The 18,359-nt window shown below is 35.9% G+C and overlaps 1 protein-coding gene across 2 annotated transcripts in view; it reads right to left on the reverse strand.

The window, feature by feature from the left end:
• Nucleotides 1-760: 760 nt before the first annotated feature.
• LOC121414468 (syntaxin-binding protein 5-like) overlaps nt 761-18,359 on the reverse strand; it is a 66,740-nt gene continuing 49,141 nt past the window's right edge. For both annotated transcript variants that reach the window (XM_041607652.1, XM_041607651.1), the window contains 8 exons: nt 17,825-17,953; nt 17,173-17,267; nt 16,121-16,211; nt 14,103-14,211; nt 12,780-12,875; nt 11,382-11,506; nt 10,039-10,160; nt 761-8,415 (listed from right to left, as the gene is read on the reverse strand). In XM_041607652.1, the coding sequence (XP_041463586.1) occupies nt 8,278-8,415; nt 10,039-10,160; nt 11,382-11,506; nt 12,780-12,875; nt 14,103-14,211; nt 16,121-16,211; nt 17,173-17,267; nt 17,825-17,953 (905 nt within the window). In that variant the 3' untranslated portion in view covers nt 761-8,277. The remainder of the gene's footprint in view (nt 8,416-10,038; nt 10,161-11,381; nt 11,507-12,779; nt 12,876-14,102; nt 14,212-16,120; nt 16,212-17,172; nt 17,268-17,824; nt 17,954-18,359) is intronic.

An 18,359-nucleotide genomic window follows, 5' to 3' on the forward strand; every position in this document is an offset into this window, starting at 1 on the left:
ACAAAAATATTACTAATATAACTGTTTTGGATGATTTCAGGCCTCTATGTTGGAGTAAAGAAAAAAAGAGGAATATGGTTTCAAACCGTAGCCGATCGTACAAATGATATGACATCATTACGAATATTATTCAATTTACTTTCATTCTATGAATGATGGCAGCATAGATTTGAACAATTGCATTCATAACCGATATGTTGGCTCAGTTGGTAGAGCGTCCATCTCACAACCTGGAGGTCGGGGGTTCAAACCCCGGCCACGTCAGACCAAAGGACGTTAAAAGATGTGAGTTGCTGCTATCCTGTTTGGTGTTCAACGATTAAAGGGATAGAGCCTCGTTGATCTGGCGCTGCACAGCGGCTGCCGGGCCCACGATCCATTGGTCAAAGCAAATTCTATTTCGAACAACAAAATATGGATATTCATCATTTTTTTTCATATGATGATTAAGAACTGTGCACAGTAAGATGTTCTGTGTCTCAACATTCGCATCAAATTCTGCTACGTTACATTCCAAAATCGGGTCGTAAACCAATTGTAAGCTATACAGTGTCCTTCACGGAAGAGTTGTCAACCCATGAACCTCTCACCGTAATGAACGTTGGCAATGCATGTATTATGAAACGCACAAATTGAAGAGATAAAGATATGAATATATCACCAACGAATGACTGATGAATATCTAAACTACGCCAAAATGCGACAAAAAATAAAAAATATGAGCGGAATACAAAAAACATAAGAGCACACGGATACCACATGTTTGAGTAATGCGTGAATATACCGTCTTTTAATAGGATGGTGTCTACACAGACAGTTTTTAATCTAGCCACTGTCGTCTGTACATAATTTGCAACAAGGAACATCCACAACTCTCCTCCCGTAACGTACAAGAAGAAAAAAAGGAAAAATAAGAGGAAAAGGGGAAAACACACTGTCCAAATCCGACAGTGACATCAACCATAAGGTTTCAGATATAATATTTGATATAATATAATTCGTAAGAGTCATTTATCTGTTCTTTTTCCATTTTCAAACAAGAAGTACAATGAAAAGAACCACATATTAAACCGATTTGGTATTATGATACATTTATATATATTTCTCTATACTTATATCTAAATATCAATTAGATTTCCTAAGGTTCAGCTATTCACATTGTCGCACCATCACCATCATTATATTGTAGCATTTATGAATCATATATATTTATTTTTTATATATATATATATTTATATTTTCTCTTGCAAATTTCTTCTTTTTTTCTAAACACACATCAATTATTACAATTTTCATCAATCGAATATGAATAATCTGTGATATACAACTACATCATTAGATTGCACAGTATGATGAAGGGAAAATAAATCTGGATTTTTAAAAATCCCGCGCCCTTCGATTGAACAACACTGATGTCCAAAACGCAAGTTTAAGCATTAAGCATACATGAAAACAATTTTTTAAAGAAAAAAAATAGAGTCGCATCATGGCAATGATCAGTTTCTACTCAACTTCACTCGTCACAACCAAAGTGACAACTTCCCTTCTAATATAGCAACTTCTAGCTGGCATAAAACTGTCCTAAAATCCTCATGTAACTTCCTTTTACACGAATACACTTCATATACCAGTTGTATTGCTGATAAAGTATCTCAAATTTTGTAAATTAGTTGTTTCTTTGGCAAAGGCTTTCTTTGTTTAGAAATTATTCATATTATCAAAGATATTGAGATATGCTACATAGGCTTTTTCAAGGAGGGAAAGGGAGGGGGGGTTCAAATAAAGATGCTAATCAATATTGCTTGGGTACATTAAGAATATAACATGTGCAAATCATTGAAGACTTGAAAATTGTTAATTTACCATTAATAATTTAACATAAATTTGCAACGTCCAGTGTATTGCCTTAAGAATAACAAATCATTTCTTTTCAAAGTTATCTGCAGTTAGAATATTATTCGACAGGATTGTGCATTGTGGAGTGGGGCAGAGGTTGACATTTCTTGAAAATTGTATTTTATAACTTTCTTGGGAAAATAACATTTTTATTTGAATTTTTTAGACAGGCTATTTATCTTTATATTTTATGAATTTGATAAAGCTAAACTGGATCAGCAGCATATCAATATTGATCTTATTTAATATAATTAATTTCACTTTTGAAGATAACAAAATGCAATCTACAAGATCTTTTAACAAATCAGTTGTAGCAACACAATTACAACAAAAATTTTTTACTGGGGCATGTCTTACAAAAAGTTGTGATGAATTCAAATCAAACTTAAACTGGAATTAACTGGAATTAATCTTAAATCATGTTTTTTAGAGATAAGAAATTTAAGCAATCATAATCGATCACAGCATTTGAATCGTCTTCTGCATGTATTATTTGATTATGGTTGATATTTTGATGCAAATGTGAAATGAAAATATACAGTTGGTTAATAAATACTGTTGAAAGAAAAAAGAAATGAGTTTCATTTGAATTTATCAAAACTCTTTGTAAGATGGGGCCCAATAAATAAAGCCTGTTGATAGTCCTAAAGATATAGTAATTCTGATGGAGTGAAAGCATATCATCCCATAATGGTAATAAACAAATTAAAAAGGAAAGATGTGTCACTGGATGGGAATACTAAAAAGCAATGAAGTTCATAAAGAGTTCAGTGCCTACAATTTTTTACAACGACATACATTTTTCATCAAATTTCCCAATATAAAAACTGGTGCTATTGGAATGCCAATAAAATGAATTAATCTTTAATAGTTTCCGCAGAATAGCACTGCAAAATAATAACATTTAAACAGTATTTTCAACCATTTTGGAGAGATGGAAATAGATTAATACAAAAATATGGATAGTCAAAGAATGTAAGATTTGAATAGGTATATGTAGCTTTGGAATGTAAGTTACATCATATTCCATAGACAACTTCTGTTGGTATTTGGCAAAAATCCAGAATGTTTCAGTCTTTTAATTAGAACACATAACTCCAATGCAACAACTAATATCTTCATGATCTATCAGAAATATCAAATAAAATAGCAATATATGATTGTGTAAAACGTACATTTCAATTTTCATCAATATCCAAACGTATCATGGAATGGCTTGGCATAAAGGAAATTCAATAATCATTAACTAAAAAAAACAAATACAAATCTTGCAAGCTTCATGATCTATCATTCCACCAACATTATGCATTATAAGCAAATTCCAATAATAATCTAAATAACGGCACTTACAGATGCCTCGACAAATATATAGCTAGACATTTAATCAACAGAATCATATATTCTCGCTAGTCTAATGTTATCAATGTAAAATTACAAACAAATCAGATACAAAATGATTGGCAGATCGGGACACCAAACATATTCAAATTTCATCAATATGATCAATATTTCTGTGTAACGTGCCGTAGATACAAATAACCGAATGAAAAGAACTGTATTATGCAAGAATCGTTGACATGACGTAATTAAAATGAGCCATTCTATGCTGCACCGATGATTAAGTTCAGGTGAGTGCGTTTGTAAGCTATGGAATGTTGGTTGAGTGAATGTTCGTGCGGTGTATGTTACACGCTATATACATACGAGTGCTGTACAAGGTTGCATTCGCAGAAGTGAGCGACAAAAGGTGACTGGATGCTACCTCGTGAGAATAAGAAAGACTTAGACACCAGAAGACAGACTCGTCCTTGAGTGGAGATCATTACAAGATATGTGAGCTATGAATCGTTACTTAAAAAGGCATTGGTTAAAATTGATTTGACAGAAACAAAATCTGAGCGACAAGGTCTCACTTATTACCTCTGTCTGAGATATGTTGCATAAATGAAGCCCTACATAATTACACCTGAATATCATTATTTAAATGCTTTCAAAAAAATGACCAGAAACACCGTCCCAATTTGAGCCCATAGACTACATGTGTTGAAAGGAGAATCCACAGCATCAAAATCAAGTGATTTTTTTCAGGTGCAGATTTCTTGATAGTGTCTTTAGGAATTCATTTTTTTCTTTCTTTCTGGGTGTTCTTTTTCATCCATATGAACAACATTGCATACAACACATATCAAAGTTTGGGAAGATTTTAAACAAGACCTTTGTAAATATTAACCAATGTCTTCAAGCAGCTGAATTGTACTTGCATCTACAAACGCATCTCGGAATAACTGAACAACATTTCTGCTATCAAATGATTTTGTCAAAATAACACAAAACATTCTACACGATAATCTCAAATGGTCAAAATGGATTTTATGGGTATTGTTTGAAATGCAACATTGTAGATGACTGGATTATGTGTGTATTTCGATATATATTTCATGGACAAAGAGTGGGAGGAAATATCAAAAGAGCAGTTGATAATAACGATTACTTTAGATATGTCTCGAAATGTCTTGCAGATGGATAACTTCAACCAATTTCAACCAATTGGTCAAGTCATTATTTGTAAATTAAGCTATTAAAAGAATACAGCTCAAATGAGTACACTTGTCATGCACTTTGTATATTTGGAGCATATTTAAAAATATATAACTATGACAATACAATAATAGCTGGGATTGTAGCTTTTATCTGTTCAATGTAGAACATTTAATCTATCTGATTACTATTTTGAAATGATTTGTATATTTGAACCATAAGAACAGGACCGAAGTTCAATTCAATAATGAATTAATCAAAATTTAATGAGGTATATTAATGCATTTTGCTTGCCAAAGAATACTTTACTCAAGTAATACATGTGTGTATTCGATTAATTACTTAGCATTTTACTTCTCTTAAGCAAATTTCAGCCAAAATTCACACTGAAAACATTATGAAAGTGGCTTGGCAATTGCAAAATAATTTGAAAATCATGTTTCACACAAATTCTGTCTGCCAATGAAGATATTCAAAATAATTGACTTTATTCTGTTTGATAGTATCTCAAATTTCTAACAAAATATTTGAATACCGGAATGGGCTTAGTATTTCATTGTAATAAAAGTCAGAAGTTACATATTTCTTCAGATTTACATGTACCCTATTACATTTAAGTTCTAACAAGACCATATAAGGAAATACGCATATTAACTCGAAGGCAAGAAAGTGGGTCACAAAGCAGAATGAAACCATCTGTACACTAAATGCAAAGAGATTATGAGAATTAAATCCTTTTAAAATTGATATTTGAATACCAATATTTATCCCCCTTCCAAATCCTTATAAAATTGTTCACTACTGTGGATTTCGGTAACTATTACCAAATCACAAAACTCCTCACAACCTGGAAATTTATAGAATGACTTTATATATTCAAGTCATCACTAATTTTCAAACTTTTTAAAAGCAAACTATATGTATACTTCACAGTAGGGATTGAATTAGAAACAAAATTGTAAATTCATGGAAATACATGTTCCTTCATTTATTATAGCTCCTTATTACTTTGAATATGGAGGAAATCTTTGAACATGAATAAATAATGAAAATACTTTTGTAACTGACTTCCTAAACAGTTTACTGAAAACAAAAATAGATTGCACAGCAGTTCGCGATAAATATCGGTAGCATGTAAATTTTCGAATACAAATTAAGCAGTTAACGATTCTCTCCTTTCAAAAAATGCTCTCAGAAATAATATACCACCAGGGTAAAGTTGAAAAAAAAATAAGAAAAGAAAAAATAGGGAGAGCTTTCTGAATTGATGATGCCTCTGATTAACTGGGTATATACACTGTATATAAATAATTAGTAAATAAAGGAGATGTCAATTAAATGTTATCATTATTAGTATGACATGAGTAGGACATGAGTATTTTTATGGCACGTAGTAGGGCAGAAACCTGAGAAAAGCCATGCTAAAACTGAACGTAATATCACCTGCTTGAATAAAGCCCTGGTAACTTCGGTTTGAATAAATAAAAAAGTGATTTTAAATCGTTTACCCATTCCCCAAATTCCAGGTCGACCAATGACTTCTCCTCTCTCCAACACAAAAAACACAATCCCACAACACTGGCAATTTCCAATTCAGACTCGCTGATTAATTCCAAGAAGATATATAAATCAATTTCAAAGCCACAAGCCAGATTGCCTGTTTGAATACATAAAATTGCAACTGCACAAATTAAATAAAACTAGATTATTTTTTTTTACATAATACATGGCATAAATGTTATCATATTCTAGTATAACTAGCATATTTTTTTCCAACTCAATTTTTTTTTATATATACAAAGCGCTATTTACAGGAATAGTATATAATTATGAACATGTTTGCATTTCTGCAAACGGTGTATTGGTATGAAGGATAATTCGTTTTATTTGCCAAGTACAGATATACTGTAATCAAGGGGGAAAACAAATCTTGAGAAAAGGGGAAAAATAGACCAAATGCTAAAAAATATCATACTTCATCCGGCAAAAAACATGGATAAAGACAGTGCGTTATGTGACCTCAAGCACAATGAAATGAAAAATAATGTGAACATACGATGTATATATTTCACAATGTTGTCTATACAAGTTGCACATCATAGCCATAAGTGCTGTGAATGTCATTTTTTTCAGCACAATCATACAAGATAATGCCTCTCTTTCTCTCAAGTCTCACGTTCGTATATGAAATACTTCTATAAACTACATATATTGAGACAATTCTTATGTACAGTATATTATTGAAATATAAACAAACATCAAGGACAACAAAAGTTTGACATGTATTATTATTATTTTTTTTTGCAAGAGCACGTTGCATGTGATAAAAGTATCGTCACTGCAAACACAACGTGAAGACGATGCAAAGCATTGCCGTTGAATTACCTAGAACACTTTTAAGTATAGAAACTAGAATGAACATGTAAATCCAGTTCTAAATGAAAATATGAAATCATCAATCTTCCATAGCAAAACTACCGCTTGGTGTCAGTATGAACTGAAAATGCTGAAGCGAAATCAACTTTCCAAAGAGAAGAAAAGGATTGGATGAAACAAGCAACTTTGTTCAACCGCACGGAAATTCCTATTCTTCCGAACCATAATGGAATGTACATAATAGCAGCAAAAACCATTTCATCCACGAGTTGTGAAGCTGAAGATGGAAGTTACAACGACCTACGACTTCTTAAGAAAAAAAGGGAGAGATTAAATAGCAGAGAGAGGGAGAGAGAGAGAAGAGAAAGGAAATTCCACTCTCAAAATTGTTTTTGTTTTGCATTGTTTTGAGTGATAATTTGGTATATAAATTACATATATATGATATTGTATACGACTAAAGGGAAGAGAACCACACTAGGGGAATATCTAGGGTTACACCAATAACTCTAGTCTACCATCCATTCAGAATCATGTATACAATTATATACTTTGGAAGAAAATCAGGACCCAAGTATTCATTCGTAAAATTTGCTTAGAAACAATCACAAACATTATCTATGATTTAATTAATACACCCTACTTCTCCTGAATAGCTACTGCATCTGTCAGACTAGCTTTGAATTCACCGGATTTCCGTCGAGACTGCCCCGCGTCGTCGTCCCGCGAGGAATACGTCTCAAAATCTATGTCGAGTATTGCCTGAACCCGACGAGTGTGAATGTAATCGCTAAATTGTAATAGCGTGCACTGGGAGAGGCTGAGTCTACCGGCTGTTCCAGCTTTAGATCACTCCCCCTCTCTGTAAATCCCATCTGACGGCGTGTATGCTCTGGCTCCTTCTCTCGACAGCTAATCAAGTCATGCATCGGTACATTGCTAACCACCATCCATCACGTTACCATGGCAACACACCTACCTCCGCCACCGCGTCATCCATTCTTTTAGTCACCCCCGCAACAAAACAGGTTGTCTGAGCAAGCAAGCGTGTGTGATCTTGTGTTTATTGGAAAGTCTTTGCTCCTGACCTCCTCCAACTCACAATACTAATCATCGTCCGAAGTTTGACAATCACCGTCTTGCGTGATCCATCCTTCATTTTTTTTACGAGAGAGAACTGATAAATACAACCATCTTTACGAAAACTCTGTTCCTCTCAGTTTTTTCAAAAAGCAGTTGCATCGAAAACGAAAACCGTGACGCCGACGTGAAGTGGTAAGTGAAATGCTCTGTCGCTCAAATCCTCGGTCCGACCGCGCAAAGAAAAATGCCCGCACCGCTCCCGTCGCTGGGCGGACGCTACACGTATGTCAACCTCGCGCCCACCGCCGCAACGAAGATCCTCGATGACTGGGATAATAAAAGTGGTAAATGAAATCCTACCCCAGGTGTGCAAGCTGCAGTGTGTTAAAATTGATACCACTTCTTGTCTTTGTACTTTTGCATGATTTGGTTAGCCGCCTGTTGGAAGTTCTCTGCATTCGCCATCATCTGGGCTGTCCTCTCTTCGAGTTCGCTCAACTTTTGACCTCTCTCGTACAATGCCTGAAATAAAAGATGGGACATGTATTCATTTATTCATGAGAACACCAACATAGCGACAAAAAGACGTGATACCAAAGTACAGAAAATAGTCAATTATGGTAGCTATCATTCCCCGGTGGGTGTTTCATAAAGCTGTTCGTAAGAGCAACTTTAAGAATGACTGGTGATCCTTTCTCGTGGAAAATGGTATATTCATTGACGACGGTTAAGCGCGTAAGAAAGGTTCACCAGATGTTCTTAAAGTCGCTCTTAACTTACGAACAGCTTTATGAAACAGCCCCCTGGACAGTTTGAGTGCATATATGCTCACATATCACGCAACTGTTACAGATTGTAACATTTGTAAAACCAATAATGATGATAATTGTAATTATTATTTACCCAGGGTAGCCACTCTCAGCTGTAAGCTATTCTTTCAGCAGGCCCTGCATAACATAATATATTATTATTGCCCTTCTCCATTCTCATATGTCGAGCGTGCCTGACAAGAAGGCAGAAGGTCCCATTTTTAAAAAGTCTTTGATATGACTCGGCCGGGATCGATCCCACGACCTCCCGTTCATGAGGCGGGCGCTCTACCACTGAGCCATCATGTCCATAGTATTCATATTGTAGTATATGTTGGATAACTTTTTAAAAAGCCGATATTGTCCAAATTTCGTTCATGTTGTATCTTTCATAAGCTCACCGTACTCCTTCCTTATGCTATAATAGCGAAGAAATGTTTATTCCTATACAATTATGAATTTATGACTTAAAGGACAAGTCCAGCCCAACAAAAACTTGACTTGAATAAAAAGAGAAAAATTCAACAAGCATAACACTGAAAATTTCATCAAAATCGGATGTAAAATAAGAAAGTTATGACATTTTAAAGTTTCGCTTATTTTTAACAAAACAGTTATATGAACAAGCCAGTTACATCCAAATGAGAGAGTCGATGATGTCACTCACTCACTATTTCTTTTGTTTTTTACTGTTTGAAATATGATATATTTTGATTTTCTCATCATTGTCATGTGAAATGAAATTTCATTCCTCCCTGAACACGTGGAATTCCATTATTTTAACATTTTGTGCTTCAGGCAAGGAGGTCCTAATCATCAAATTCGTAAAAATTGAAATATTGTATAATTCAAACAATAAAAAACAAAAGAAATAGTGAGTGAGTGACATCATCGACTCTCTCATCTGGATGTAACTGGCTCGTTCATATAACTATTTTGTTAAAAAAAGGCGAAACTTTGAAATGTCATAACTTTCTTATTTTACATCCGATTTTGATGAAATATTCAGCATTGTGCTTGTCTGATTTTTCTCTATTGATTCAAATCAACATTTTTCTGAGGTGGACTTGACCTTTAAAGAGACAGATAAGCTGATAAATTGAACCTCTACGATTAGAGATTTATGTCACAATTGGCTATCCATGGTTGAACCACATCTTTAGACCAGAGTTTAAATTAAACCTGACTTTAGAATACAGGCCTATATTTCTTATTCATTGGCAATAAGGCTGAATTCCCCATATTAGGAGATTCTGCATTGTGGATGAAACATCTCAAGCACCTTGTATGCAACATGCAACTTTATTAAAAGCACCCTTGAGAATGCGATACTTACAATTCTGGCCTTTGCAACCTCTCCCATGGCCCCTCCTGCCTGGGCCTTCACCCCTTCGAGTCCCCCTGTCCCTGGAATGTGTCTTGCAACGCTCTTCGATGGTTTACCCGCAGTCTCACCGACTAGGAACGAGAACAGAAAGAAGATTATCAGCAGGGGGGTGTGTTTCACAAAAGAGTAGATCTATTCAAATATCCTGACGCGCACATGTTACACACACTCTCATACGCAGCAGCGCTTGTCCTCTTGGCATGATTTGACCAATGCGGTGCTGCCTTTTATACTGCAGGCAACTGGGAATATAAGTGCGACTTAACTCCACACTTAAATCTTTGTGAAACATCCCGGCCCGAATTCACAAAGGTGGTTTTGAAAACCCACCGTTGAGTCCATGGTTTATGCAGATTTCCTGTATAAATTACGTTCATTTTACCACGTATATTAAAAAATGTCCAATGCTTGTGCCCGCTTTCGTCACAGTGCGCCAAATTGACGCCTGTTGCCATGGTTATCCACGCTATTTTATTCATGAGTCAACTGTTTTGAATTAATGAGCCCACTCTTCAAACAGTGGACTCATGAATAAAATAGCGTGGATCTAACCACGGTAACAGGCATCAATTTGGGCACTGACAAAAGCGTGCATCAGCATTGGACACTTTCTATACATGCGTTCGATATGCGCTAGATTAAGCATAATCTATACAGGAAATCTGCATAAACCATGAATACAACCATGGGTTTTCAAAACCACCTTTGTGAATTTGGGCCCCCCTGTTGTGTTTGGTCAAGACATTGCTGCATTCGGTCAGATCATGGTGAGAGTATGCCCAAAGGAGGAGCAGTATAACATCATCATCGATGATATCATGCATTCAATATCGCTTGCACATTGGCACTTGAATTTTAATCATTAAGACGTATCTCTTTGGGTAACATGCAACATACATATCGCTGCTTGGGGCTGATAAAACTCGTATCTCAAAATTCAAATATTTTGCCTCGAAAGACAGGTATGAGGAGACTGTTTTCAGACAATATGAGACTGCCACCATTGCTTTATTTTTAAAATACAGCCTTTTCTATAAAGCTGCAATCAAAAGTTTTAAATTTTGAGATATGGGGTTTTATCAGCCCAGCCACAATATGCATCAAAGATGTGTAATAAATGAATTTGGCCTTTTAATGTGAACATTACAACGTGGGTCATACCACTGCTCCGATTTCTGAATAGTCATTTGAATACTCAAACATCGTGAATATTATTTTTTTTTATACTCTCATACCCCCAAGGGGGGGGTTAGAGTTAATTAATCTTATCTCATCTGTATCTTCCGACTTACAAAGTTCTTCCCTGTCTAGCGCTCCTCCACCACCACCAAAGAGTCCCTTGAAGAAACCTTTACTAGGTGCTTCTGGTGTGTTAACAGGTAAGAACAGATCACCTAGCATATCATGAAGGTTCTCACTGAAATCACAAAAAAGAAAAAGTCAGGGATTCAGTTTCAATCCAATTCAATCCAATAGACACTTGATATAGCTCCCTCTCCTTTCGGTTACAAAGCATTCTACACACACTATTCCATGTTCGGGCCACTAGAACAATATTATTATTTGTTTGGCATCACCTGTGCCTGGGAGGCGAAAAGCGAACTAAATCACTCTGACCCACATGTCTCTCCCGATATAACTGATTGGGGGAGTGCAGGTGGACCATTACACTGGGGTTTTCCTCTTCTCTTTTACGAATAGTTGTTGGCTCTCCTCTACACGGGGCCTCCATTTAACGTCCTATCCGAGGGACGTTTACACACAATGCACTGGCTTCAGTCATCCGCCCGGGGTGGACTCAAACCCACGATCTTTGGTTCTATGGGCAGACGTGTTATCGAATGAGCCAACAGTAATTCAATACCTCAGAATGATCAGCTTAGTCCGTGCAATTCATTATCCTCTTCAGTAAAACAGATGGAATAAGTAAGTAAAGCAAACGCAGCCTGGACTTCAGTGAAGATAAAAGCATGGTTATGGTTGGTCGAAACTACAATGTAATATCATTAGATTAAAGGTGATAGATAACCCCTATTTTTGAAATAGGTATGTGTGTGGGATTGTGACTAGGATTGACCAGAAAATAGCATCATTTATAGATGAAGAGATAACAGTAACCATTAAAAAAGGAGTGATAAGGATGAATACTCCTTTCTTATCATTTTTGCCTACATTAATGTCAATGATCACATTCAATCTATATCATCATCATCATTGCCATAATAATGATCATGATTATGATGACCATGATGATGATCATGATCATCGCCATGATGATGATGATGATGATGATGACGATGATCATCATGATCATGATCATCATGATCATCGTCATCAACATTATCATGATGATCATCGTCTTTGTCATCGTTATCATAATCATCCTCCTCCACATCATCCTCGCCATCACCATCACCATCATCATCATCATCATCATCATCATCACCATCATCATCATCATCCTCGCCATCACCATCACCATCATCATCATCATCATCATCACCATCATCATCATCATCATCATCATCACCATCTCCATCACCATCATCATCATCATCACCATCATCATCATCATCATCACCATCACCATCACCATCATCATCATCATCATCATCATCATCATCATCATCATCATCATCATCATCATCATCACCACCACCACCATCATCATCAATCCCTTAGTTTCTTACCTCGCTTCACTGCATATTGTAAACCTTTGTACCTCTGTGGGTGAGCATTGATACAAGCCTTTACCGTGTGAGCTAAATTGGAATGTTCTGCCGATCCTAGAATAAATATCAACAATTAAAGAATAACAATATTGTTACAAGACAGAGAACTTAAAAACCCACAAATAATACAAGTTTAATTCCAAAAGGGGCTAAATTCACTTTCGAAAAAAATTGAGTTTTAACATCAAATATCTGTATCTTAGATATAACACTATTTAGAAGGTATGCAAAAATTGAAAAATTTTTTTTATTCAAATAGGAGCTTAATTCAAAACATTGTTCTCCAAAAGGAGCTAAATCCACTAAGTCTTATAGTTATTTAGGATTATTGATTTAACCACACATCTCAAATTCTAAATTATTATGGGGGTCCTTGGTTCAGCTGTTATATTTTTTTAACTATAACAAATTGGACCCCTTTAGAGTTTTATTTTTGTTTATTTACTTATTCATTATTTATCCATATGCACCAATTAACCACACAAGTTTCACTGAGTTTTTGTTAATTCTTGCATCTTAATTCCCCTCTTTTTGTAATCATTAATGCATTTTCAATATACATGTACATGTATATCTACATTCTTGTATAATTTCACCAACTATTTCAGAATTTCATGCATTGCACCCCTGTATATTTTATGTCAAGTTATCTACAAACATCTAAAACTAATTTTATTACACAGGAGTTTGAAAAAATGATCACCAAACACATTACGTCAAGGTCAAAGGTTTAAGGACAAAGGTTGAGGTCAAGTCCACCCCAGCAAAATGTTGATTCGAATAAATAAGAGAAAAAACAAACTACACTGTAACAAATTTCATCAAAATTTGATGTAAAATAATAAATTATGGCATTTTAAAGTTTCTTTTTTTTCACAAAACAGTGATGTGCACAACTCAGTGACATGCAAATGAGTCAGTCGATGATGTCCATTACTCACTATTTCTTTCGTTTTTATTGTTTGAATTATACAATATTTCTTTTTGTTTTACAGATTTGATCGAGGGACCGACTTGACTGAACCATATAGTATTAAACAATGCTAATTCCACATGTATAGGGAGGAATTAATCACTGTTTCACTTGACAATATTTCATATAATAAAATTACTAAGAAATAGTGAGTGGATGACGTCATCGGTCTCCTCATTTGCCATAACTTTCTTATTTTACATCCAATTTTGATGAAATTTTCAATGTTATGCTTGCTGGATTTTTCCCTTTTTATTAAAATATTTTTTTTGTTGGGGTGGGCTTGTCCTTGAAAGGTGATAGGTTACCTGAGATCTGTAAGTGGAAGGTATTCTTTGTCTAGTAGAAGCCTGAAGCTAGGTAGACTGTAAGTCATAATATGACCATTGGCTACATAGCACGCCAGGCATACGCTGTCTGTAAAACAAAAACAACAAAAGATATATCATAAGATTGTGATGCTCTTTTTTTCTTCAGCCAAAAATATGCTTTCCACACTGCACATTTTTTCCTTAACCCCGGGAAATTGGTAGGGCTAAAGGGGGGTCTTAGCCCCACCAATTTCCCTGGATTAAACTTAGCCCCCTTCATTTTCACACTACGTTTTAGCAAAGTGGGTTAGCACGGTAAATAGTACGTACTATCTGGCCCTGCAAAAAAGCAGTGTCAGCCTGCTTATTGTGGTGCTAGCACCAGAATTGCGGTGAAAAGAGATGCAGTGTGAAATGAAACTGGGCTAAGGAAAAGTGAGCATTAGCCAATCACAGAAGTAAAAATTGCACATTAATCGTGCTCTGTATGGTAAAATTATCAATATTAATGAGCTGTGTGATAGTCTGGGGTTAAGGCGTTGACCCCGGCTAAGCAGACAGTATGGGGTTAAGAAAGACAGTGTGAATCCAAAAAAGATAGTATGGGGTTAAGGATTTCATTTCATTTCATTTCATTTATTTCACCTTCATGTGTAAAAACAATAAAACATATATTTACAAATCAAAATGTACAATTAAATTAGGAATTGATACATAAGGTGTGGACCCGGGGTTAAGGATAGTATGGGGTTAAGGAAATGCAGTGTGGAAAGCAAAATATGTTATCAGTTACAGTTCATTCATTTCCAATTATAAAATTACAACAATCCATAAAGCTACATAACAATTGTACAAAAGAGAGCTGTATACATGTATTATAAAAGTCTTGTATATGATATAATAATAATGATAATAATATAGGTTATTTATATTGCGCACATATCCACCTTGTTAGGTGCTCAAGGCGCTCCTATATTACCCGGCTAAGCTAGGCGTTCATAGCACACACAGCTTTTTAAGGAATTACTTCCTACCGGTACCCATTTACCTCACCTGGGTTGAGTGCAGCACATTGTGGATCAGTTTCTTGCTGAAGGAAATTACGCCATGGCTGGGATTCGAACCCACGACCCTCTGTTTCAAAGTGCGAAGACTAATCCACTGGGCCACAACGCTCCATATGTACGTATATAATAAGTTTTACCATTTTAAACCCAGAAATAGATTTTGTCGAGATATCTTCCCCTGAAACAACAGGGACATATACTACAACATAGTAAATGTATTGAAAATGCCAGTCAAATCACAATGAACAGCTGAGAGGTCTTTGTCCCAAAAATGGTCAAATGGAACAGCAGATGGCCCTAAGATTCGGAGCTGACAAAAAATTGCATAATAATAATAATAATAATAATTATATTCCGCATTTATATAGCGCTTAATACATCGGAACGACGTCTCTAAGCGCTTTACAGACATATTATTACCCCGGTCATCGGATCCTTGCATGCCCGCATACAATGTATGCACCTTCTCCACTCCCTGGGGAGCATTCCAACAAGAGTTCCAAGACTCAATTGCTAGGCATACTACATAGGCTTTCACATCCTACTGGGTACCCATTTAACACCTGGGTGGAGAGTGGCAAAGTGTGGATTAACGCCTTGCCAAAGGATGCTAGGCCATGGTGGGATTCGAACACACGACCCTCTGATTACAAGGCGAGAGTCAGAACCGCTACACCACGACGCTTCCACAGAATTATACAAGCTGACGCTGCTGTTTTGACTCACAGATTTGACAAAGGCTACTTTGTCATGACAATAGATTCTCAGCATTGTAGAAAGCGTCTGCATAGTGGTTGTGAAAATTCCTATATATTCAGTCTTCGATTCAATTCAATTCAACATTTATTTCCAAATAGAAAAGCATTAATACAGTTTCTGTAAGCAGTGCTTGTGACGAGTGCACCGATCAATTCAAACGTCAAGGTCATGGTATGAAGGTCAACTTACTTTGCATACTGATGACATCACTGCGTACAACATAAGATGATTCTGATATTTTCGTTCTGTACACACAAGTCTGGGAAGGTAGTGATATTACCTATAAAATTGGAAATAAATATAAGGAAAACTTGCATTAAAAGCAAAATATGAAGTGTACACGTTATGCATTCAATGTTGCCAATTTGCTTCGAATTCAATGGTAAACAGCTTCACTACTTATCATGCAAAAAAGCTATACAAATAATTTATTGGGGAGTTGTTTTTTTCAGATGAAGATGAAATAAAGTTAATGTCAGGGATGTTCTTCCATTCAATTCTGTATAATTTATTTAAAGGAAAAATCATTGCAATTATTTGTTGTAAAGATAATATTTCTCAGACTAAAAATGGTAATTAATCTCTCCCCTGAGAGTGTTTCATCGCCAGAGGTGGTTTCAGACCATCTCAAAGTTTGTTAGTTTCAGGTATTTTCTGATCTGGAAATTTACCCCGATCAGAAAATACCAGGCAATATTGGCAATGTGAAAGCAAATTACGCGTAATCTCCCCGAAAGAAAATACCCACTAAATCGTAGGTACTTGACAAAATTACAAGAACTTTCGCGGGGATTTTTCCAAGGTCGCATGTATTTTGGCAATGTGAAAGTGATTTACCAGAACTTTTAGCCCAGCATGTAGTTGGGCGCGGGCACCGTGGGAGGCTGCTGAGCTAGTGACTTTGAATCTCGCACCTTGCCTGCTTATCAGACCATACTGCCCATGCTCTTAACTTCAGGAACTTATCCTGAAGGGTATGTTTTGGGGCGGTGTAAATGCAGAAATAATGGGTATTTTTTTTCCTAAAAAAGGTTCTAGTAATTTAACAGGGATTCTTATGATCAGGGCGGTTTGAAACCACCTACGGTGTCTTCTGACAACTTTCATTGATTTTGATTAGCTGAGAAGCACAGTTTCCATGGTAACTGTCGGATAAATCATAAAATTGCCAGATAAGATATCCAACAAGTCCATTCATGAGACCTTCCCCAGGGGTCAATAGGTTATGATAGATGCGTTACCTTAGCCTCTTTCTCTGAGCAGATGACGACGAACTGACGATCCGCTATCTCCGTGGATGATGAGGGAGACATTCGACTTCTTTGTAGTAACGGCTCTGAAATCAAATCAAAACCAGTTGAAATGAAGAACACAGTAGCATGAATGCAGCAGTAACAGTAACCAAACCAACAACAAATTACAAATGATGTCTTGTAAAGACAGCATAATGAAAGCCACAGCTGCACAACTAATCCCAAGACAACAATAATTGCAAACATGTTATCTAATAAATTAGGGTACTGATATGATTAAAACAAAAAACAAATTCTATCAGCTATTAACATAATTTTTATATTGAAAAAAAATTGATAACGATTGTTTTATCAGTGGACATAAAGAAAATTGCAACTGGATGTATCTATAAAATATCAAAATAAACACTTCTGACAAGACAAAAGTCACATTGTATCTTTTTCAATACTTTTCTTTTCTCATCCCGAATTTTATGAACAAATCCTTCAACATATGTCCTTCTTTCTTCTTGCGATCCTCTTCGTTGCAAAAGTGTCAGAACATTCATTCCCGTCCCCATTCCTCTCTATCAAACCTCAACAAACTGATTGATCCATGCCACAATTATTCATCATAAAAGTCTGTTTACATATGACTTACTTTTATCTCTTCCTTCCCTGGTTTCTTTGTTGGGGTCCCTCCACACATCGCATGCTGGTGGGACCTGAAGACCGTTACAGTCTAGGAAGGCTATGTGTAATACACAGCCTTTCAGCCTGAATACAGTACCTACATTAAAATGAAAAAAAATCCATAATTTATTGTTCGAAATACTCCGAAAATTTGTTTGCCCAATTGATCGTGGGTCCGGCAGCTGCTGTGCAGCGCCAGATCGATGAGGCTCTATCCCTTTAATTGTTGAACGCCAAACAGGGCAGCAGCAACTCCCATCTTTTAACGTCTTTTGGTCTGATGCGGCGGGGTTTGAACCCCCGACCTCCCGGTTGTGAGACAGACGCTCTACCAACTGAGCCGACACACGGTTTATAGAAACCATCAAGAATAATTATTAAAAACAATGACAGTGAAAATCCACAAAAATGAAAATCCATATCTTATTGCTAGAAATGATATCTGAACCAGAAATACTCTGAAAATTCTTTTTGCCCAATGGATCATGGGCCATGGCACCAGA

Source organism: Lytechinus variegatus, chromosome 4 (genome assembly GCF_018143015.1).
Source record: "Lytechinus variegatus isolate NC3 chromosome 4, Lvar_3.0, whole genome shotgun sequence".
Lineage (NCBI taxonomy): Eukaryota > Metazoa > Echinodermata > Echinoidea > Temnopleuroida > Toxopneustidae > Lytechinus > Lytechinus variegatus.